Genomic DNA, 22970 nt, shown 5'->3' with positions numbered 1-22970 from the left:
TCTGGCGACGACAAGTTCTCATTGTCATCAGAATTAGAACAGGAAAAGAAATAAGCTTCTCGCTGCTGTTCATGAGTGAAGGTTTCCGGCCTGGTCATTTTTGACTTTTTGTGCATTCAGGGCCGCCCTCGCCGCGACTTCTAAACTCTACGACAGCGTGGACGACGCCCTGCACCGGCTCGTCCGAGTGTCCAACCAGAGGGGTCGCGACCTGGAAGCTCTGGGACGACTAGCGGGGCTGGTGGACAAACTGGAAAAGGTGTGTGAGGGAGGGGGAGAGTGGTTTTGTTCTCATTTCGACTGTTTGCCACCATCTCTCGCCTGCTGAAAATATAGAATCAGCCATTAGCCGCGGATATTAGATGAAGGATCAAATTCTGAGTTTACGCATCATTTCGTCCTCACTGCTCCCAACAGGGTTTGGATGGAAACTCCCTGATTTGCTGGTGTTTTTACTGACGGCTGTGTTTTCTCCAATATGTGCTCACTCGTCTCCCTTGTCTTGCTCACACACAGCAGAACAAGACAAATGCAGTATACTGGGGAAAACATTACAATTATGGCAAAAGAATCATAATTTTCAAAAATTTTGATTTTTCCTTATTTAACACCATTAGACTGAAAAATCATTCATTTATTAAACTAAGTAATTCTTGAACTATAAGCTATTAATTAACAGAAGGTTTTTTTGGAGGATTTTTGGGAAAAAAAATTATAAATATTATATAATACTATAGATTTAATGTAATATAAGAATGATAAATATAAATAGATTAGCTAAAATACATTGCACTTCCACAAACTACTGAAAACTACTTAACATAGAAATTCAATATATTAAATCATATGTAACACAAATTCATAACATTTTGGTAAACGAGGGCATCATTGCGAAATGGAATGTGGCTCAATAATCGTTTTATCTACATTATCCTGTTTTCTAAATGATAGTAATAATAATTAAAGTAATGATCTCTAACCCACTTCTCGTAGATTTCTCCACCGCAGTGTTTCCCTCCCCTCGTCTCTCTCTTTGTCCCTCATGTCCGGTAACGAGCCTTGTGTCCTCCCCTCACCCCTCTCTCTCTTATACCCCAGTGTGATAAGGAGATTGAGCAAGTCCAGTCACAGCTGGACGACTACAAGGACCCTCCTCTGTCTCTCAGCAGACTCTCGCTCAAACAGCAGAAATTCAAGACATTCAGAGAAACAGCCAACGTGAGTGGTTTCTTTTTGGTGCAGAACATGTGAAACCGCTTGCGCAGCACGGAATCGTCTGCATGTGTGTGTGTGTGTTTGTTTGTATACACAATAGTATTTCAATGCACTCTGTTTAGGATCAACAAGAATCCCTTTGTTTAGCGTCATAGCACCGAGAATGACACAGAAGTAATCCCATCAGCATAATCCAAAAGATTATATAATCGCATAAAACTTCCAACGCTTAGTGGCTTTAAAGCTCGTCTGTGGAACATTTGAAAGTAGTGTTTCAAATGAATTCAAAAAGCAATAAAATATGCACTAAATGCTGTCCGGCGTTTTGCTGCTCCGGCCTTTCTTGGTCTGGTCGGACCAGCACCAGAATGTTTTACATTACTGAACATCTAGCTACTGCTACAGTTACCCATTTGAGCTTTTACCGTGATCCCGGAATTGCCACTTGAGGTCAAAGTGGATCGGGTTAAACACATCGGGTTAAACTGGAGATGTAAACAACAGTATGGCGTTTAAAGTGTACCATCCCTGTCTGGATAAACAAAGCAATGATCTATGGCTGAAACACTTTTAGGAGTCAATAACTAAACTATGGAAATTTAAATGTCAACAGATGTGTTTTGAGCCCACTCTGCTGTTCGGCGGTGTATTTATCATTCTTGTGGCTAATGTAGAAGTCTGTCAGGATGTTCCCAGCGGAGGCAGTCGCCATGATTCCATTCACGGTCGCCCCGTCTTGTCAAAGCCTCCTACAGTAAACACTTTGAGGAGTTTTTTCCAGGGGCAAGAGACCTCACAGTGGTTCTCCCTCCGACTCCTTTTAGGAGCTGCACAGCGAGACTCTGTCGGTGCTCAGCGAGTCGGAGGGCTGGTGCGAGCTGGACTGGGCGGGCCTGAGCGCCGTCCAGATCCGGCTTCCCCCGGTCAGGGAGAAGCTGAGAGACATGTCCCACTGTCTGTCTGACTGCTGGACCACCCTGGACAACACGCAGAGGCTGCTGTCCACGCTGACCGAGGTAACGCTGGAAGTCATGGTCACACATTAATGGTTTTTCAAACGTTCCTCAGGGAGAAACAAGAGTCTTTTCTTTTTCCCGTCCCCCAGGCCACCCAGTGGTGCGAGGTGGTCTCCTCCACCTCCTCCTCCCCGTCTTCCACCTGCCCTCTCGCCTCCCTCCCTCCGATCCCGCCGTCCCGTTTCCAGGACGCCCGTTCCTTGGCCATCGAGCTTGGCGGCGGGGCGCTCCTGGATCTCTGGACGCAGACGGTGGAGCGCTACCAGCGGACCGTGGCGCAGGTCAAACCCCGGTTCCTCCAGACGGACAGGGCCCAGAACCAGGGCCAGGGGAGGCCGAAGACGCCGTCTGCCAGCAGCCTGTGGGACCTGATGGGCCCGGAGGGGGAGGGCGACTGGGGGTTGGGAGCTGGAGGAGGTGACGGGGGGATGCAGTCCTGGGGATCCCTGGCATCGCTGTTCAGACCGCAGACCTGCTCCACACTGAAGATAGGAGAGGAGAAGGGGAACAAGAAGGAGGGAGCAGGGGGAGGAGGAGGAGCGGGCGGAGCCGGAGGAGGGAAGTTCCTGCAGAACCTTCTGAACCCGACGAAGAAGAGTGTGAGCTTGTGTTTCATTTTTGTATTGAGCTGCACGTAATATTGTCCCTTTTTCAGAAACATCACCATGTCCCTCCACTTTCAGCCCACGGAGGCCCCGCCCCCTTCCAAGCCGCCCAGGAAGCGCCACCCGAGCTTTGACCTCCAGGCCCTCCTGGCTCCCCGCAGAGGCACGGCCTCCCCCAAGCCCGCCGAGTCCCCGGTGGGCGGGGCGAGCCGCAACTCCCCCATGTCCTGGCTGGGGAGGCGGACGGTAGCTGACCCGGTGATTGCCACTAGCATGGCTGCAGCCATCCCTGGATGGGGCTCAGGAGGAGGAGGAGGAGGAGGGGTGCTAATTCGAGGGGTGGAAGTCAGCAGCAAGGAGGTGGCCGACCACACGGGGTCACCGCGTCAACACGTGCTGCTGGGGAGGACGGAGAGGGAGACGGGGACGGATAGGGCCGGATCAACTGCACAGAGGTGTGTTTTTAAATAAGCGGGAGAAGGTTTGAATTGACTGAGACCAACATTATAAATTACATTAAGAGTAGTAGATAAAAAAAAGAGAAGTGATTCATCCTTGTTCAGCTGAAGTCTGTCAGCATTCAATCTCAGATAACTCGATCATTACTGAGTGTTTGATCTCTGGCCATCGCTCACTACTATCTTCACTTCCTCTTCCTGTCTCCCACTTCTCCCAAGTTTGTTCGCTCATCCGTCGAACGCTCGCTCTCCTCATCGTCTCCTTGTTTTCTCGGCTTCTCCCGCAGTAAACTCTACCTGCTGTGGTGCCGGATGCTGAGTTCAGAGAGGCAGTATGTGGCCATCCTGAAGGGGGTGGAAGAGACGTACCTCCCCTTGCTGGAGCTCTCGGACACGCCGGCCTCCGTCAGGGGGAAGGCGGACGCCCTCTTGCCCAACTGGGCCAGCCTCAGCGCCTTCCACTCGCAGAACCTGCTCCCGGCCATGGAGGGCGCTCTCGTGCAGAGCTTGTTGCAACAGGACTGCTTCAGCAAATACGTAAGTTGAGGAATATATAGGAAAACGCATTGTTTTTCAAATCTGTGCTTTATTTATGTTGTTTAAACCAGAACTTTTGGGCTACTTGGACCCAACCTCTCTGGCTTGTGACCCCTTAAAAAGGCAGCAGCTTCTTGCAACCCTCATTGTTAATGTGAACGATAGAGTATTTGACGAGAAATTAAAAATGAATGTGTAAAACATTTACGAATTAATTCACTAAGAACCTTGAGGCCCATTCTTAGGTCCTTTGGGTGGTCCTGACCCTCAGGTTGGATACCACTGATGCATACCAATTATGCATGCATACAACATTGCATTGCAGGACCAAAACGACAAAAATATGACCCACATTGTCAAAAAATACCAACTTTCTTTATATCTAGAGCTATAGTTTTACAGGAAACTCCCTCAAATAAACAGTGTTAACTTTGTGAAGGACCTTATTGTACTTTATAGAAGATTTGATGTAAAATTGTAAGTGTGTGTGTATGTTAAAGATTACATTTTTCATCTACACTTAGATAAAGACGTGTTTTGAGTCAAACCTCAAGAAATCATCGCTTTTCAAGACAGTATTTATAATTTGCCTCGTGAACTCATCTCTCGATCGTTTCATATTAAAGGCAGTATATGAACGTTTCTCCCTCCCACACACACACAGCGGGAGCAGTTTCTGCAGTACTCCCACTACATCAGGAATAAACCAGACCTGGACTCTCCGCTGGTCACTCAGGCTGCCGACTTCTTTAAGGTAAGAGTCACCGTGCTGCTGCAGTCTGAGTCGATCCTTTAACATCCAATAAAGCATCGACTTGTTGTGCCAACAGAGATCTGTTTGGCAGAAGTGTTTCTATCAGAGGAGTTGAACCGGTTTTTCCTGCTTTTAACTCGTATCAGTAAACGTTTCGACTGAAGAACACGTTCCTCTCAGATGATCACACATCGCTGGATCTATACACACAATAGAGTTAGGGGTCATAACGTTTTTATTTGGTTATTTTCCTTTTTAAATGTCTTGTTAAACCACAACGTGAGAACGTGATTATGAGTAATTTTTGGGCACATCACAAGCACAAAGCAATTAAAGTTGCTTTATTCAGCGGTTGCTGCAATTAAAAAAAGGAGCAGTGTACAGTAAAGCTAATTACATGTTTAATGTACACTAGAAAAGCCAATTAAAGGCGGATTATAGGGAAACTAATTTGAGCGTGCGAGCTACAATTAACTAAAACTGATACATCGACGGCATCGGGAGATTACCGGGAGGACTTTACGGGGAGAACATCCCAGCGCTGAGGATCCCATTCAAGGTTTGTCAAGTGTCTCATAAAGGAGCACTTCTAAGAAACGGCCAGCAGGAGGTGGTGCGAGTTCACGTCACAGCTTTAAAAAAAAGAGGGAGCTCGAACAGATTGTGGATGATGGCAGCAGGAGGGTTTATGGTTATCGTGATGGACGCGATGATGGCGATCATTTTGGGGGACGGTGGTAAAGATTTTTTTTTTTTTACGAGGGTGAAGACGGGGAGAGCACATGTGACGTCGAGATGTCATTAATGTGTTCGTGCTGTTTGCATAATGACCGTCAAGGTTAGAGGGGTTTTGGTTTGTTGATTTTTTTGGCTATTTTGAAATTGTGATGTGAAGTTTGCATTGTTTTATGTGATGAAATAAACTATTATTTCAGTGTACTTTCTGACTAAGAAAGGAGACAAAAAAAAAGGCCCCAAAATGTGCGCAATGCATGATGGTAAATGAGTGAGATTGACTGCTTTTTAGGTTGCACTGTGGGATGCTATTTTTGTGCTCTTTACGGTATTTTATAGTCTGGATGTGACGTTGAGATGAAATAAGAGACAGCTTTTCCTTTTCCCGCAACTCCCCTCTCCCCCCCCCCCCCCCCCCCCCCCCCCCCCTCCCGCAGTCCAAACTGCCCCCGGCCTCCCCCCTCTCCCCCCTGTCCTTCCCGCACTGTCTCCAGGCTCCCACTCAGAGGCTGGAGCAGTACTGCGAGGCCCTGGAGGAGCTGGGAGGGATAAACCCCGCCTCCGACTCCGCCCTCTCCATCCTGAGACATGCTCAGCGGCACGGCGAGGACCTCAGGGCCAGCGACCTCATCGTCGGATGTCCGGTGAGAACGCCTGTCCCAGTTTATGATCAAGTCCCACTTTCGTCTCTCAGAGGGGGAGAAACTAACTCATCCTGATGAGGTCAGGCTAGAGATGGATTTTGTACTCCAAGTGCATAACCAGAAGCTCATTTGCATGTTTCTCCTACTGCTGCAAGAAGTTATGGTCATCACAAGAAAACAAAGTTTAACGGGAACTAAAATGATTAATATCTTCTTGCATCAGGTGAAAACACAATAAATTGCGAACCGTTATGCTCCTTGGAATCCTTGTTTTTTTCATTAAAAATCTGAACTTTAAACTAGTAAATCGACTTAAATCTCGCTCCGAATGCAAGTGGAGGAAAAAAACACAAAATAAAAGGAAAAGTGGGTGAAAAGACAGACCGCTGGGGAGACACTTTTGTTCCACTCGAGCTGCTGTTATGGATTAAAAACAGCTTTAACCTTTATCGAAAAGTCAGAAAACCCCCACATCCACTTGCCCCATATTTTGCCACTCTGACACAGCAGTATCATTCACAGCTAGTCGTGAAAAGTATTTACTCCCACGCACGCACACACACACACACACACACACACACACACACACACACACACACACACACACACTATCCTCTCCTCCCCCTTTTTCGAGCGAGGAGAGAGATTACGGCAGCACAAACACTTCCATTGAGCTACTTCAAATCGCTCTGCAAAAGCTCTCCAAGTGAAAAGACCTTAAGTGCAGGTGTGTGTGTGTGTGTGTGTGTGTGTGTGTGTGTGTGTGTGTGTATACGTGGGTGTTTTGTAATGTGTGTATGTGAAGCATCACTTAAATCATGACCCACACATCTCTAGAGGTTTAAAAATAAAGCATCGGCGTGACCGGTTGCTGGTAAGTGATCAGTCTTTTTCATTTCATCGGCAGAGTTTGCGTCTGTTTGCGTCTTTGCTCGTCGTGTGTCGAGCCCTTAAGGAACGTTACGTAATGATTTGACTTTTATCAACCTCTGCGTGTGTCTCTGGTGGGAGTTGCAAAACAACATCGCAGCGTCCGTTAACCCCGTAATTGACGTGAACAATGAAGTCAAAAATGAATGTCATAAAAGACATGAGTCAGCCGGCCAATTAGAGCAAAGATCCAGCAGACAGGAGCATCCATGTGATGAGGGATTTCAGCATGTCACCATGCAAAGCCCCGTAATTATGATGCTGCTTTGTCCTTGTTCTTTGTTGACTCGAGAATGAGGCTTTGTCAGTCGTTGCAGCGCAACTCGCAACTCGAAAAAACAGAGAGTTGGCTCACAGACAGAGATCAGGCCAGAAAGTTAGTGTTCTTCACCCAAAACGAGCTCCTGTCAGGTGATAAGAGGACATTTTGTACGCACTGGCCCTTTAAAAAATATTCCAAAGACTCTGAGATTATTCACTTTGTTTGTTTTAAGAATCCAGAACTGTAATTTTTTTTTCCTACATTTTACTTGTTTCAATACGGCAAAAAAAAAAAAAAGGGGAAAAGATTTCAACCCACTGGCAAAAAAACTCAATTCAAGGCTAAATGGCCTCTTAAGATATAAATGAAGATGGTATCTTTTGTAGATTAAAGCCCTGGGCTTGGGCCCCGGGCCAAGATAAGTGCATCCTAACGTGTGTGTGTGTGTGTGTGTGTGTGTGTGTGTGATTTCAGATCCCGGTGGTGGAGCGCGGCGAGCTGGTGCGGCACGGCGAGCTGACGGTGTGCGTGGGGGCTCGGAGGAAGCGAGCGGGCGTGAGGAACGTCTTCCTCTACCAGCACGCCGTCATCTTCGCCAAACAGAAGAGCCCCGGCCAGGGACGCACCGCCTACAGCTACAAACACAGCATCAAGGTGCGTCTCTCTCACACACACACACACACACACACACACACACACACACATCATCTTTCATTTCAATTGTTATCTCCCGACCGAGCGCTCTGTGTTTGAAGAGTTCTGAGGAGAAGAGTCTCTCTGTACAGATTAAATTGAGAGCGAACTTACAATCTGAGTAACATTTGAAACTTTATTTTGCTTGAATTTAACCTTTTCAGGCCGATCGTTTTAGCCCTTAGACACAGTTTTTTTTTTTTACTTTACATGTCGTCCTCTTCCGCCTGCAGACCGGCGAGATGGGTCTGACTCAGAGCGTGGGCGGGGAGGGAGTGAAGTTCGAAGTTTGGGTCCGGCAGGCTCCTCGAACCAGAGACTGCGTCACGCTGCAGGCGAAGGACAGGGAGGACAAGGCGGCCTGGACTCACGACATCGCCCATCTGCTGTGGACACACGCCATCAACAACACGGGTACGTATCTGACCTGTGACCTCAGAGGCCTCAACTTCAGACTCACAAAAGCTGTTTAGGGGTTCAGATGAGCGGCTGTTTCGGGTGACGAAGGGAAAGAGCGTCATTGTGGGGTAATGTAGGCGCCGGGTTTTCGAAAAAAGACCCACGACGAGACACACCAAACCTCTTGGCCAAAAAAGTTGATACGAGCCTTGATACGTCAAATCAGTTGCAGCTAAAGTAACGATGATTGAACCCTAAATTCTATAGAAAACGTCACATGGACTCACAATTCCCTTGAAATCAAATCTGACTCCTCTCTCCGTGTAACGTTATCTGGCTTCTCCACTTCCCTGTAGAGTAGAGAGCACATAGAAACTATTAGCACCGGTCCAGTCTATCCGCTTGATTGCCGTTCATTTGTTTATGCCCGTGCTTTTCCAAGCACTGCTGCGTATCCCGTGTCATGTCCACCCTCCTCGTAGCGTCTCAGGGTTCCTATAGGTGGTTCAGGTTACAGCATCGCACCGGAATGAGTTGCACTGCGGCTGGAATAAATAAGGAAAGAAGGGGGGCCGATGCATTTTCGGCACCGTTACTTTGTGTTCAAGCGCCGTTGTTTCCTCGTAGCCTCACAATAAACAAAGCAGTTCTTCCCTTATGCTGGAAAAAATCATTATACTGTCATGTGCTTTACATAAAAACCTCTTGTTGAGTACAGTATATGATTCCTGTGTGTGATTCCGTGCGTCTCTTCTCCCAGAGTTGTGTCTGAAGGAGTCCCTCTGCATGGGGATCTCCAGTAAGCTGCTGCTGCTGGACGCGACAGGGACTCAAGGCTCAGAACTGGACTCCATCTACAGTCTCAACGACAGAGGTATAGCTCTCAAAAAAAGAAGGGGGGAATGAATCTGTGACACTTCGACAGTACAGCGTGGGATGCTGCAGGCACTATGACAGCAGCCCTGTGGTCTAAGGGGAGTCGCGATATGTTTATATTGAGGGAAAACTCTTTTACCTAAAAGCTGAGCTGACACGTTCGGGTAAAACACAAAAACAACACTTCATCTAACACAAGCTGGGGCTTCAGGAAGTCTGCAGGTTTTTGTGTGACCGGATTACTATAGTGTTGAAATATACCGAGAGTGATGTGGCCCTGAGATTACAGACAGGAAGCTAAACGGGCGCTTCTCTCCCTGTGACAAGGAAAAGAGGTGGTAGTTTCTTTTTTTTTTTGTCAATCTGGCGCCCCCGGGCTATTCTATGAATATTTGATATTTGACTCACACTGAGACATTTTGAAGAGCTCTGACGTGCCTGCAGAGAGAATATGTGTAGCACCTTTTTACTTCTGCTGTGATCAGTCCTCAGTCCTGTAGAAGTCTTGAGATCCTTTTACTTTAAGTTACTATGAGGAGCTTTGAATCGGTCATGAAACAGTCTCAATGTAATGCCGACGCCTCTATATGACCCACTAAGTAAACAAGAGCATCAGCGAGGAGATTGGCTGTATTTCTATAGAGTTATTCTTAACGGTTCATCGTTGGAGCCGCTGGGATCGGATGCTCTGGGAGCCGACGCAGACACACCACGCTGCTGGAGACCCGGACCGTGTTTGCTGGGCCCCGCTGGAGGGAAGAGAGGCGCCCGGAGAACCAGGACCAGGACTGAGAGGAGCAGACTGAACAGACCCGGCTGCAGTAACATGAGAGGTTTTCTAAAGGGAGTCTGGTGCTGAGAAACGTTACCAGTTTTGTCCACCACGACTGCCAAAATCCACACAATATTAAAGTTCCTCATAGTAGCTTTAAGTAATAATACACGAATACAAAAAAAAATACTGAATTAGAAAAATAACTCCTGGAACGCACGTCGCATGCCGACGCTATGTAATCCTCGTACGACGTCTGCAAAAAGGTGCGTCCACGGGGGTCGAAGCAAAGAAACCCACACAAACGTTAACTATGATTCCTCAGATTCCAGCCGGTCTCCCAGAGGCCGCTGCTGGGCCCCGGAGCCAAAGTGATTTCCCATTCCCGGCTCGGTGTAATGCGCATACTGCTCACCAGGTGTCTCATTGAGTGCAGCAGCTCAGGATTTCAATGCATGAATTGTCCCCTGGGACAGAACGCTGTGTTAGAAATTCATTGAACGGGATGAAGAAGAAGAAAAAAAAAAAGCCTTCTCTCTCTCTCTCTGACTCCTTTCTCTTTGTCTCGCCCCATTTCTTTTTCCATCTCAAGAAGACGTTATGACACAGTGATTTCTCTGCATTACAAAAGTCCACACACACACACACACACAATACAAACAATCTGTGCATGCAAATCATGCCTGAATACAGGATTGATATGATTATTTGACATTTGATCCAGTGGAGCAAAAAACAAAACCTATTCGAAGTGTCTTAACACCTGCTAGATGTGCTGTATTGTGGTGCTATCTGTTAACCTATAACCACCTCTCTCTCTCTCTCTCTCTCTCTCTCTCTCTCTCTCTCTCTCATTCACACACACACACACACTCTCTCTGTCTCAGTCCACAGTAGCTGCTCAGACTCCTCCTCTGTCGGCAGTCAGAAGGAGGGGGGATCCCCGGCGTCTGGGAGGGACCCCAGAAGAAGCTCCGGATCAACAAGTTACTCCCAGGTAGGGAGGGGGGGGGGGAAGTAGTGGATGACAACATTTGTATTTGCAGAAATGACTCAACGCCAAATATAGATCTGAAGTGGGAGGAATGTGAAGTGGAACTGCAGGCTTTTCTTTTTCTGTTTTTTTTTTTTTTCCAACTCAGGAATCTGCGTTTCCTAAAAACAAAAGTGTGTGATAGGACTCTCAGACGGCCCAGTGACTATGAAGATGAGCCTCCGAGACTGCAAATGAGTCCGGCATTCTTTCAAACCGCGCTCTGGTTGTCACCAGTATCAGTTCAGTCAGCCAACTCGCATGGAACGGGGCTATTATGCGACTACGTAATATTGGACGGCGTTTGATATTTGGCACTCCCCAAAAAAAGACACCAAACTCAGCAGAAGCCCGCGGGGGGGGGGGGGGGGGTGTTAAACGTAGATTCAGAGCCTCCAGGTGGATGTTGGGCTGTAGGGGGATGAAGGAAGTGCCTGCGTGTATGAACAGAAGCCACGGTGTCAGAAGTAAAAGGTCAAAACGTCGCAGTGACAGCGAGTCTAAGAGCGAGCAGCATTCTGCTGATGAGAACACAGGAAGTGAGAGAAGCAAAGGCTGAGGAATAACTTTATTGTAGCCCGGTGTCATGATTTATGGGGGGAAGGCCAGGACTACTATGCTGAGATAAGTTAGGTTCTTACTTCGTGCTTCAATTTTTGAAGGGCAACACTTTGCATCTGCTCGTCTTCTTTTAAGGCGTTGGATTGAATCCATGTGTTTTCTCGGTGAATATGTTAAGTGTAGGTTTGCTTCATGACAGAAGCAAACCAAACCCCCCCAAAAAAACACTTAAGCAGGGTGCGTCCCTGTGGGTTAGCGGCCATAAAACTACAACATCCCCCGGTTTGAATCCGTCTCTCCCTCTTATTTTTGTTTCATCTCTCTACTGGTACCGTCAAATGAAGGTATAACAACGCAAAAAAACACCTCAGCATGTCACCTTTGCCCCCCTTCGATAGCAGAGAGTCCAGAGGAACGGGACACGGAATGAGGGGAAAGCAGGGACGGCGTGCAACAAATGGTCGTTGCACAAACTGTTGAAAATGTGTCATTTTCTAATCAGTAATCTGCCCCGATCATCATGCACGGTGTCGCCTTTTGGGGGTTGAGCGCATTCAAAAAGCCCCCTCACCACCAATCACGTGTTGCACATCGTACACAAGAAGAGATTTGTGTCACTCGTGCTAAAGTAGGGAACTTAAACGTCCCTCGGGCTGCTGTGGAACTGCAGCCATTTGACGTTTTCGAGATTAGCGGAGCCGTTGCGCGACGCACCGCTACAGTTTGAGTGCAGGTGATTTATGCAATAAACACACAGGTGTCCTTCAAACGGCAAAAAGCATTTCTGTACTTTAGTAAAGCGAAGACGGTGAGTGTTCGTCTTTGTAAGCTGTGAGGAAACAGCAATACCTGCCTTCCTATACTCCATGGTGGAGTTTAAATGAATTTGCTCTGTGTGCACACACACACACACACACACACACATTCTCTCAATCTCCTTATCTAGCAAACAGAATATGACAGATTGGCAAACAGACTGCTCTGGGAACAGATTGACAGACAGACGGACACACGCAGCCCAAACAGATAGGGCAAACACACAGAGAGAGACAGCGATACGCACATATTCAACAACAGAGGGAGGATTGCCGCTTTGCGCCCGTGCACGCGTTGGCACGCACACCCGCACACTTTAGCGCAGAATACGAAAAAAAACCCCAAAAAAACCCCGAAATGATGTGACTGTTTCTGCTTTTTCTTTATTCCTCCTCAGAGTCACTCTCCCTCTACAGCCGTGTAACTGTCATCTCAATGAGAGTAAGTTACTCGTTTTATTACACGTTTCTCTCTCTCTCTCTCTCTCTCTGCTGTTGCTCCCTTTATGTCGCTGCTAAAAGTCACTGCATCGCTCTCTTTCAGATTTTACACCTTTTTACTGATTATTTTTCTACTGAGACGCATCTTGAAAGTGAAAATGTAATATTTCATGTCTTTGTGTCTTCTTTCTGTAACTTTTCTTCAATCAGAAACTGGACCCTGGACCTTTTGGAAGATGCACACATCTCTATTCCACCTCTGGGACAAGACAAACTGGACTTCCAGGAGCAAGAAGACAAAAGAGAGAGAGAGAATCTTTTGGAACTTCGCCCACATGCTTTGCCCTCCTTACCCCCTTTTTTTTCCCCACCTTTCCCCTTCACCTCCTCACAACAAATAAAATGCCAGCAGATTAGCCCGAAAGTGGCTGCTTTCCCTGCATTCTAAACCTCCCGGCTCTGATATGAACCCCACGGGATAAAGGGCCGCCTCCAAAAGAAAAAAGAAAAAGGATCAAAACTGCCCTGTTCAAACCATGACAAGCACCAGCGGGGCTCTCCGCCCGCTCTCTCCGCCATTTTGGATCTGCCAGTCTCAGTTGCTGGCAGAGTCATTGACACCAAAGGCACTTCAGCCACACAGAGCGACCATTGTCTTGCCCCGCGGCTCCCCACTAGGCCGAACCACTTGGTCTGAACCACTGACTGCCCCGCTGGCTGACTGTACGCATCACATGCTCCATCATCTGATAATGAACAGGAAGTAATATGCAGGGGGGGCGTAAATCCACCGTAGGATTGCAGATTTGGAATGTATTATGTACTTTGTCATTTACACAACGCCGAATGGAATACTGTAGGCTTTTTTTTTTTTGTGTGCCTCTTGTCTGTGTAAAAATGCGTGGCATTGCTTAGGTGTGATTGCATCTATGTAAATGAGGCAGGGGTGGTGTGAGCACACACACACACACACACACACAGTGTCCCTCAACATGCAGTCATCCTTATTGTTATAAGACAGTGGAGCTCTATTCGCGTCCACATGCTCACACACACCCTCGCTGTGGCCGCTTTAGAGCCTGGTACAGCCGCTAAGTCAACAGCAGGCAAGGTTACATCTGATCACACACACACACACACAGTAAGCTCTGACAGTGTCATAACCGGCTGTTTGTTTAAGCTAATGGTGTGGTATAAACAGTGGCAAGGACTTAAGGGAGAAATGGTATTTAGTCTTCTTTAAAGTATAACTTAAGTCCGCAACGTAAGCTTTCTTGGTGCTTTTTGATACTATTACCTTTTGATATAAGTTCCATATTCTAAGTGCCAAAGGTATAAAATGGGTGTCTGTGCAATGTTGATGTGTCCGCAAAGACGTGTTGTCACATTTAGTCTGAACTTTCCCCCGATCTCCATCAAATGGAGAGCGGTGGATCCGTTCGATGTGCTTTTATTCTGGTTTTTACTGGTTTCTGTGCTTGCGGCCGGAAGACATGAACTACATTTTTCTTAAAGAGTTCATTTTTTTTGCTCAAAGAAAGAAATGTTTCCTCTCAGCCTCTGGTTTGGGATTTTTCTTGAGTTTCAAGATGACAGTTTGAAGACGTCCTGAGTGACGTTTTGTTCAAAGCCGATTGCGATGTCAGGGGGATTGTTCCATCTTCGATTTTTAAAGGAATAAGTTTGACATTTTGGGAAATATTGTCACCGTCTTTAGCAGGAGTTAGAGGAGAAGATAGCTTAGCTTAGCATCAAGATTGAATACAGCTAGCCTGCCTCAGTCCAAGGTTGACAGAAACTACCTGCCTGTGCCTCCAAAGATCCAATTAACTGAGACCAATCAACACGTTATGTCCCGTTGTTTTATCTGTGGCTGGGCACGGTAACTTCCTGGAGTCTTATCGTCACCGTGAGGTTGTCAGAAAACACTTACACCTCATTTTCACACCTTTGTTTTTTTTGTACAAGTTAAACAAACTAGATATAACATGTTTTTTGATGAGTTTAAGAGGAGCTGGAAGGCAGATTTTGGTTAGTTAGAGCGAGGCTAACTGTTCCCCCCTGTAGTCTCTGTGTGCTAAGCTAAGCTAAGCTAAGCTAAGCTAAGCATCTGCTGGGGGTAGCCACATGACTGTGGAAATGAGAGCAGTATCAATCTTTCCACTCTTCAAAGGAAAGTGACTAAGGGCATTTCCCAAAATGTTGTATGCTTTTCTTTAAGATATCTTATCTCTAAACTAGCGAAACACGCGGCAAAAATAACTTCCACTTGCAAAACACCAACTGAACCGTTTCCTACTCTGTCAGACTCACTAGTTCGTGGCTCTGTTAGCAGGATCACACTTCTCTGAGTGGATTAGTGCTCGTAACATGAAGGCTACATCATATCTGGATCCTATCGTTTTGTGTTATGATGCAGCCAAAAACAGAAAGCCATCAATATTTCACATAATGATGTAGTTCATATTTTATGAAGGAAAGCATATACAGCCAGTAAGACCAATCATCAGCCATGATGGGATAGCATGTGTATCAGTATTAAACAATATATGACGCTTAAGGTACAATATGAAACCAGGTAGCGAAAAAGCAGCAGCAGCAGCGGCGGCGGCGGTGGGAGGTCAAGCTCGCCAGATTGTTGCCGTTATCAGATTTAGCACGTTTCATATCTGCATTTAAATTCCCCCCAAAAAAATAGCAAATGGCTATTGAGCCGTTTCTGAATCGATATGTAATTTGTTGGCTCGGAGAAGGCCCCGGCACACTCCGTAGCCTTTAGCTGTTTGGTACATTGCGCCGTATTGTAAGCGATGTAATGAACACCATCGTTCATTCTTACCGCAGTATGGATTGTCATATGCAGAATCCCCCCACGTTTGTATGCCGCGGGAGAGACAGTGTTAATGTATAGAAACTCTCCTCTCGCTCGCTTCCTACGACACACCCGGCCTGATGTTTACAATTTTTTTTGGGGGAGGAATGTGGAACGTGGAATGTTGGAAATGCATGTTATGCTTACTTGATAATTGTACTGTTTTCTTTTTTTTTTACTTTTCTGTGTTGAATTAAAACTGGATCCAAGTTTCAAATCTCTCTCTGAGGGGATTTTAGGGAGGGGGGGGGGGTGAACTTTGTAACAGGTCCAACCTTAAAAAATGAGGCCTGTAACCGGGCAGCCTTAAAACGAACGGGGTTCTCTTCTGCAAAAAAAAAAAAAAAAAAGCCAGCTGTGCTTCCACCAGACCTCACAAAAAAAAACAACTCAAATGATGATTAGATAACTGCATGTGCAGCGCCATATCAAATAGTTGCAGGGATCAAATTCTCTAAAGGAGGGAGGGCAGTCTGAGAGAGAGAGAGAGTGTGTGTGTGTCCATCTGTGCATGTGAGGGATATAGAGAGGAATGAGAGATAAAGGGTGGGTAAAGTGGAGGGGGGGGGGGGGGGACAGGAAGGGGCAGAACTGAGGGAGAGGGAGAAAGGGAGCGACATAGGAGAAGGACAGGAGACAGTAGGTGGGAATGATGGGAAATGAGCGAGGGCGAAGGGGCAGACAGACAGAGAGGCACAGTCAAGGGGAGAGGAAAGGAGCACGAGGGGGAGAGGAGGCAGCGAGGGGAGAAAAAAAAAAAGAGAGGAAGAATAGCGAGGGGGGGCTTATAGAAAAGAGGGAGACACAAAGTAGAGTTGGAACTTTTCTCTTTTTTTGTCTAATGGAGAGAACTGAGAGAGGGCCGAGAGAGAGAGAGAGAGAGAGAGAGAGCTGCAGAATGGATGAAGGAGGGAGAGAGAGCGAGCGGGGTAAAAGGGGGGATGTTGACAAAGCAGCGAGACTGTGGCGAACAAAGAGAACGTGAAGAGAATGAGTCGGGGGAAACATCAAAGGGATTTTTCAGGCCCGGTTACCGGGACAACAGACATTTGCATGCGATTAGCTTTTTACATCATATTAAGAAGGGTTAGGGTGAGGGAGGGGGTGATGCAGGGAGGGGAGGGGGGGGGGAGGCAGGGAACTATAGATCATACACACACACACACACTGTATGAGATAGTGAGAGAGACGGGGGGGGGGGGAGAAAGAGAAAGAAAAAAAAAAAGAGGGACGTTGGTCATCTCACGCGGATAAACTGACTTATAGGCAGCCAGCCAAGCGTTTCTTTTGTAAATGAGAGTGCATGTTGGAGGGAGATACAGTAATATGCCGGCACAGACATTTTGGGGAAGGGAGGTCAGAGCAGCCAGTGTGTGTGTGTGTGTGTGTGTGTGTGTGTTTTCAATACAAGTTGACAAATGATTTAAAGCACTCAGAAACAGACTCCTGAACATGAACACTGATATCAGGTTTACAGCACGATTACCGTCACAAATTCATCAATATGTATTTTTTTTTTTTTTCACTTTGGTTTTAAACCGGAAGAAATGTTGTTTGGCAGCACAACATACCGACTCAACGGTATAATAACAATGATTAGATAGGTCTCGGGATAAAACAAGCGGATGTGATGTAAAACTGATAAAATACCGTTATAAACTGCTCCTTTATGAGAACATTCCCCTGCTCCTTAAGTTACGTAAAAAACGTTTGAAAACCCAATTGGATGAGCAGATTAATGCATTGTCGCGAAGCCGAAAAGCCCGGGCTGACATTTCGGGAGATTGATGTCTTTTCACAGGGCGGCGACCGAAATGCTCTAAATACACAGCATTCTTGATAATAGCCACGAGAAACGCATCATTATTTGTGCCCGATGCAAACCTAACAACTCCAAATAACAGACCGACATCATGAACGCCACACATGTCTAGACACAGGTATGCATGAAGCATCACATATTTGTCCTCCAAAATGGATCCACGTTACACAATAAACACTTTGTTGTTTGCACACACACACACACACACACATGCATAAAAAACAGCACCTCACACAACCTTCCCTGGAATAATAAAAGCCATTAAACATGTTTCTATGGGCACACACCCTCCGGCATTTTACACATGTAATATTATCCCACCACATCTCCCCTCCACCTCCCTCCTTCCTTCCTTCCTTCCTTCCCTCACTCCTGTCTCTCCATCAATCCACGTCCCCAACCCTTCCCCTCCCTCTTTCCTCTCCATCTCCATCTCTCTCCGTCTCCCTTTCCATCCATCCGTCTTCCTCCCTCCCTCCTGATCTCCACCTCTCCCTCATCATATCTCTCCTCCTCCTTTTCTTCCATTCCTTCCTTTCTTTCTCTCTGGCCTTCTCTCTCTCTCTCTCTCTCTCTCTCTCTCTCTCTCTCTCTCTCTCTGAGTGTGTGATGCTTCAGTGCCCTCTGTATTGTGGCTGCATTGTGCCAGTAGGCGTCGCCGCGACAGCCGTTGTCACGGCAGCATTGTGAATGGGGTAGGGGTTGATGGTGTGTCTGTGGGGGTGAGGGGGGGAGGGAGGGGGGGGGGAGTGTATTACAGTATCAATACCCTGACACTGCGACAAAAAGGACAGCAGCCGTAGCCACATATCACTCCACCTCTGCACTCCTCCTCCTCCTCCTCCTCCGTTGTCTCCTTCTTCCCTCCCTCTTTCCTTGAGCCCCCCCCCCCCGCAGCGCCTCCGCCTCCCCCCAAATCAATTCCCCCTCCCCTCCTTTCAATTGATTTCCCACCGTATCTCACTGAATATGTACGTATTGATCCCCCTCCTCCTCCTCCTCCTCCTCCTCCTCCTCCTTCTCCTCACCCCACCTCAGCCCTCACTCTTTTCTTTCTTTCCCTCTCTTGCTTTTGCTCAAGTATCTATCAGATTTCACCCCCACCACCCCATCTACGCCCCTCCACCCTCTCACACACACACACACACACACACACACACACACACACACACACACACACACACACACACACACACACACACACACACACACTTTCCTCATCTTTCATTTCATCTCCCCTATTCTCTCCCTCTGTGCCATCTCTTCTGCCCCCCCCCCTCCTCACTCCATCACACCTCCCACCCCGCCCCCCCCCCCCCCCCCCCCCCCCCCCGGCTGTTTTTTTTTTTTTGTTTTTTTTGTTTTTTTGTGTCTGTTGTGTGTTTGTGTGTGTGTGTGTGTGTTTGTTTCACCGTCTCACTCACTCTCTGCATATTAATTGGTGCATTTCTGCTGCGGCGGAGAAAACAATCAAAGCGTCAGGGGCGGGTGATGATGCCATTGTGGCAGCCGCAAACACGTACACATATGTACCGTGAGCATACGCACAAACACAAACAGATAGCGAGGGGGGGTGGGGTGGGAGACACACACACACACACACACACACACACACACGAGGCCGAGACACACAAGTTCAGTTGCAGAGACACATTAACAGAAAGAGAGCCCATACATATATCACCTCTGTACACGTATACAAGCTGCTGATGTGCAAAATGTGCTCTCACACACACACACAGACACACACAGACACACACTCATATGGCACACATTGATTTACTATGTACACACGCTGAGACAAGCATGCACTGCACATGTGCCACAGACTTAGTCAGTCACTCTCAGATACACAATGGCAGGCTTACAATGGCTGATCCAGGAGATATGTTCTGCGTCAGCAAAGACATTTGAATTTCCCAGCCAACGTTTACCTTCACACAGCGTTTCGGCACGTCGCATTTAAATATTAAAAACCCAAGGCCTTCAGCTGAGGAAACGTTCAGGCGTATACAATTCGTATCTCTCTCCCGTAAGTCGAGGGAAATAAAAAAAGCGAAACAGCACGGAGGCAGAGGTTACATGTAAATACGGTTTCATTAGAAATAACAAACTCACAGTGAGAGAGGGAAGCAAACAACATGTCAAGGTGAACATTTCAGCTGGCTTTTCTTTTATTCTTCAGTGTGTTCCGTACGCCGCTCTGCAACGCTCTCTGATAAAAGGCAGCGAGGCGGCGGAGGAGGCGCGTGGGCCTCACCGCTCCACGAAGCGTCCGATGCCCACGTACTGTGGATTCGACTCTTTTGCTCCGCTGTGTTGAAATGCAGCACTTGAGACGTTAAAATGCGGTTGTGTGGACGGAGCGGACAATAAAATGGTGTCGGTTGAATGTAAATACTTAAAAAAGGTCAAATGAACTCAGGATGCAACTTCAAATGATTAACATCTGATGTGCATTCAACCCGGATTCCAATTGAATCCGACGTAGAGTTCTTCATCTGTAGGCAACAAGTCTTTACAGCCGCAACGTTTTTACTCAAGGTCCAGTCCTCAGTTGTTGCTCAATGCCCTTCACATCCCAGTTATCACATCATGGGTCCGCTGCTTACAGTAGAGCATTTTCACACCACCACATGGGCTGAAATGTGAAAGCCTCACTGACACACGGTCTCACTACTCTGCTCATGAATGACGCAGCAATTCAGAAGTCATTTAGCGTTTCTCTTCCCGCCGTGTGGTCTGTGACGTGAACGCATACGTGATCATGCTACGCTCACAGGAAGTGGCGCGGTATAAAAAGTCGGAAAGACTGTGGTCGGTCTGTGGGACACGGGGAGGTGAGTGGGTCAAACAAGCGCAGGACTTTCAACCAGGAGACCGGTGTTCGTGTCCCGAAGTGTGGAGTTATTTTCAAGTTACGTTAGCGTAGCCTGTGACGTGTTTTCGGTACTTATGTTGCGTTTTTACTTAACTTGTTTTAAGCCTCAGCCTTGATGTTTTTCCTGGTGGTTTTGTTGCCTGAACCTAACTTTGACCGTTGCGTGGTAACAACGTGGCGCAAAATCACACTTGAAAAGCCCAAAACACGCGCTATGTCCCTAAAATGTCTACGTGCTATTTATACGCCTTCCCATGAGATCGAGGTTCGAGCAAAAAGTCTAATAACATTGAATCTGAGGACTACAACTAATGTGAAAGGGGGTCACTCAAAGTGTTGAACCCACAGAGAATTAACACCTGACTGTCTGTCACCCTCTTTTCTTTCACTTCTACAAGACCTAATAAACTGTGGATTATCACGGCATGATTTCTGAAAAGACACATTGCTGTTTTTTGGCGCTTTGAGCCGAGCGCCAGATAGTTCCATTATAACGGAGAGAAGGCCGACATCTCCAAAACTACGCAACTAACGGCAAAACAATTTACATTGATAACTAGCACTACAGGTGAGAAGAAAAACATGCGTTTTGGGTCAAACTGTCACAACTGTGTTTTCCTCATTGTAACTTCACTCGTATGTTTGACCTGTGGAATGATGCATGTGCAGCGTCAGACACTTGTGTTTGAAGGGGGAAAGTTTCTCTGTGCTCTGTGTGTTGAATCTGGATTCACGACGCGGACTTTACGGAGCAGGTTTTTGCGACGTCACGACTGGAAGTGGAGGCCAGTCGTGGTCCGTTCTATGCAGTTCACACAAGATCTACGTGGAAGCTTGAAAGCTCCAGCGCTAAAACGCTGAAATGCAAAAGTACCTACATGTGTTAAAACAAGTCTGGAGGGGATCTTTAAGACAATCTGTTTGGTTGGGTCTCAGCACACAAAAAACTCCAGATAAACCCATTGTAAGCTATCTGAACAGCAACAAATGGCAGACAAAGTTAGCGACTAGCTGGCAAAGAAAGACAAATATCTAACAGGTCAACTTAAAAGAGCTCAAATTCATCAGGTGGTCAGAAACATCATTGCAAAGGGATGTTGAAGTTACTTCATGTCTGCCGGGTTTGTGGAAAGGCAAAAGTTAACCGAGCCAACAGATCTTTAAGATGACTTTCTCCTCTTTTGAAAGGTGAAACTTCTCCTGCCTCAAACTGGCCCAAAATCGGTGAACAAAAGCTTTGTAGCTTTTTCCAGAAATGTTCAACTTTGAGCACAGGCAGCTTCGTCAAGCCACGCCCCATTAATAAGGGGACAAATAGGATGACACCAGGGGATCTGTTTCTGTGTGTGCTATGTTGATTCGGGTATGTGGGTTGGAGGAGGCGTGCACCTGCCACAACTAAACCTTTTGGCAAGTGAAAAAAAAAAAAAAGTGGGTGCAGCCATGTGCAAGGGAGATCAGGACAATGTGGAACACTGTATGTGAAGCCATTAGTTTCTATGAGTGCTTTTACTTTTGATGCTTTCGTGCAGAGAACTGCACTTCTTTTACTTTGAGGAAGTGATACTTTCCCACTGCTGCTATTTTGGCCGGGGACCCCCCCCCCCCCCCCCTGGAAACCCTTCCCTTCGGGGACTCCCGGTGGTCCCTGGACCTTATGCTGGGAACCCTTCATCCAAATATGTGCACTTTGTGTCAACCATTCCTGGAAGTGGCCATGTGCTTCCGGGGTGGCTCGCCACAACATCTAAACGGCCTCTCCTCCCTGTCATCACTTTTTTTTAACACACTTCAATTGGTGTGAAACTTTTTTCTTTTTTGTTTCCAACCTTCCTCTTCTCCTCCTTCCCAGAAAAAAAAAAAAAAAAACGCCGTCTCTCTAAAGTGTCAGCTACCCGCCACCCCAGATGCCATATTTAGGATACAAATGTGAAGAGATGACAGCGCTGTAAAATGGTGCCCGTGCCGAGATTATAATTAACATTTCCCAACCTACATCACTCTCCCTCCCACTTCTCCTCCGCTGCTTTCTCCCTATTCACCCACTCCTGTGCAATAAATGGGGGGGGGGGGGGGGACGAAATGCAAGAAGAAAGGAGAGAAAGGGAGAAGGAAAAGAAAGGGAGAAGGAGGAGGAGGAGAGTGAGAGTGAGAGAGAGAGAGAGGGTGACCAAACGGAGGGAGGAGGGAGGGGGAAACGGCGTATGCTTGTATACAACCCTGATTTCCATTTTTTTTCCCAACTCGTAATGTATTTAATTCAAGTGAAACGTAATCATGACGTGTCGTGTCATTAATCTCCTCGCCGCCTCTCCCGTAAGTACACTGAGTCTTTACTTTCAACATATATCCTATATCTTCCGATATCTAGCGGGGATTTTATCCGCCACTCTGTTGACATGTACACTTTTATGCGCGGTGGCACGGAACACCGGGGATGAAACATTTCCAAAAATGTGTTGAATTTATTGCGACTGTTGTTGCCTCTCTCTCTCTCTCTTTTTTCTTCTTCTTCTTCTTTCTCTCCCTCCACGAGCAACACACGGGATAATGGCCAATATAGTTGTTGTGTTTTATTTGCAGTTTGGATGCGGAGGCTATGTGTGTGCGCGCGCGCGTGTGAGTGATTGGCATGAAGCATGTATGTAT

At 47.0% G+C, this 22970-nt stretch overlaps 1 protein-coding gene across 1 annotated transcript in view; it reads left to right on the top strand.

Moving 5' to 3' along the window:
* The window catches only part of arhgef40 (Rho guanine nucleotide exchange factor (GEF) 40), a 34186-nt gene extending 21051 nt beyond the window's left edge, over window positions 1–13135 (top strand). Inside the window, exons 14-27 of the mRNA XM_079184877.1 lie at window positions 121–259; window positions 1099–1218; window positions 2040–2231; window positions 2321–2830; window positions 2915–3291; window positions 3582–3831; window positions 4496–4585; window positions 5758–5964; window positions 7631–7810; window positions 8083–8263; window positions 9009–9122; window positions 10784–10893; window positions 12704–12747; window positions 12957–13135. Coding sequence (XP_079041003.1) covers window positions 121–259; window positions 1099–1218; window positions 2040–2231; window positions 2321–2830; window positions 2915–3291; window positions 3582–3831; window positions 4496–4585; window positions 5758–5964; window positions 7631–7810; window positions 8083–8263; window positions 9009–9122; window positions 10784–10893; window positions 12704–12730 — 2497 coding nt within the window. The 3' untranslated portion in view covers window positions 12731–12747; window positions 12957–13135. The remainder of the gene's footprint in view (window positions 1–120; window positions 260–1098; window positions 1219–2039; window positions 2232–2320; window positions 2831–2914; window positions 3292–3581; window positions 3832–4495; window positions 4586–5757; window positions 5965–7630; window positions 7811–8082; window positions 8264–9008; window positions 9123–10783; window positions 10894–12703; window positions 12748–12956) is intronic.
* The last annotated feature ends 9835 nt before the right edge of the window (window positions 13136–22970 follow it).

This window comes from Pholis gunnellus (assembly GCF_910591455.1).
Source record: "Pholis gunnellus genome assembly, chromosome: 23".
Taxonomy (NCBI): domain Eukaryota; kingdom Metazoa; phylum Chordata; class Actinopteri; order Perciformes; family Pholidae; genus Pholis; species Pholis gunnellus.
Note: the sequence above shows the minus strand (reverse complement) of the source record. Positions and strands in the feature narration are given on the sequence as shown.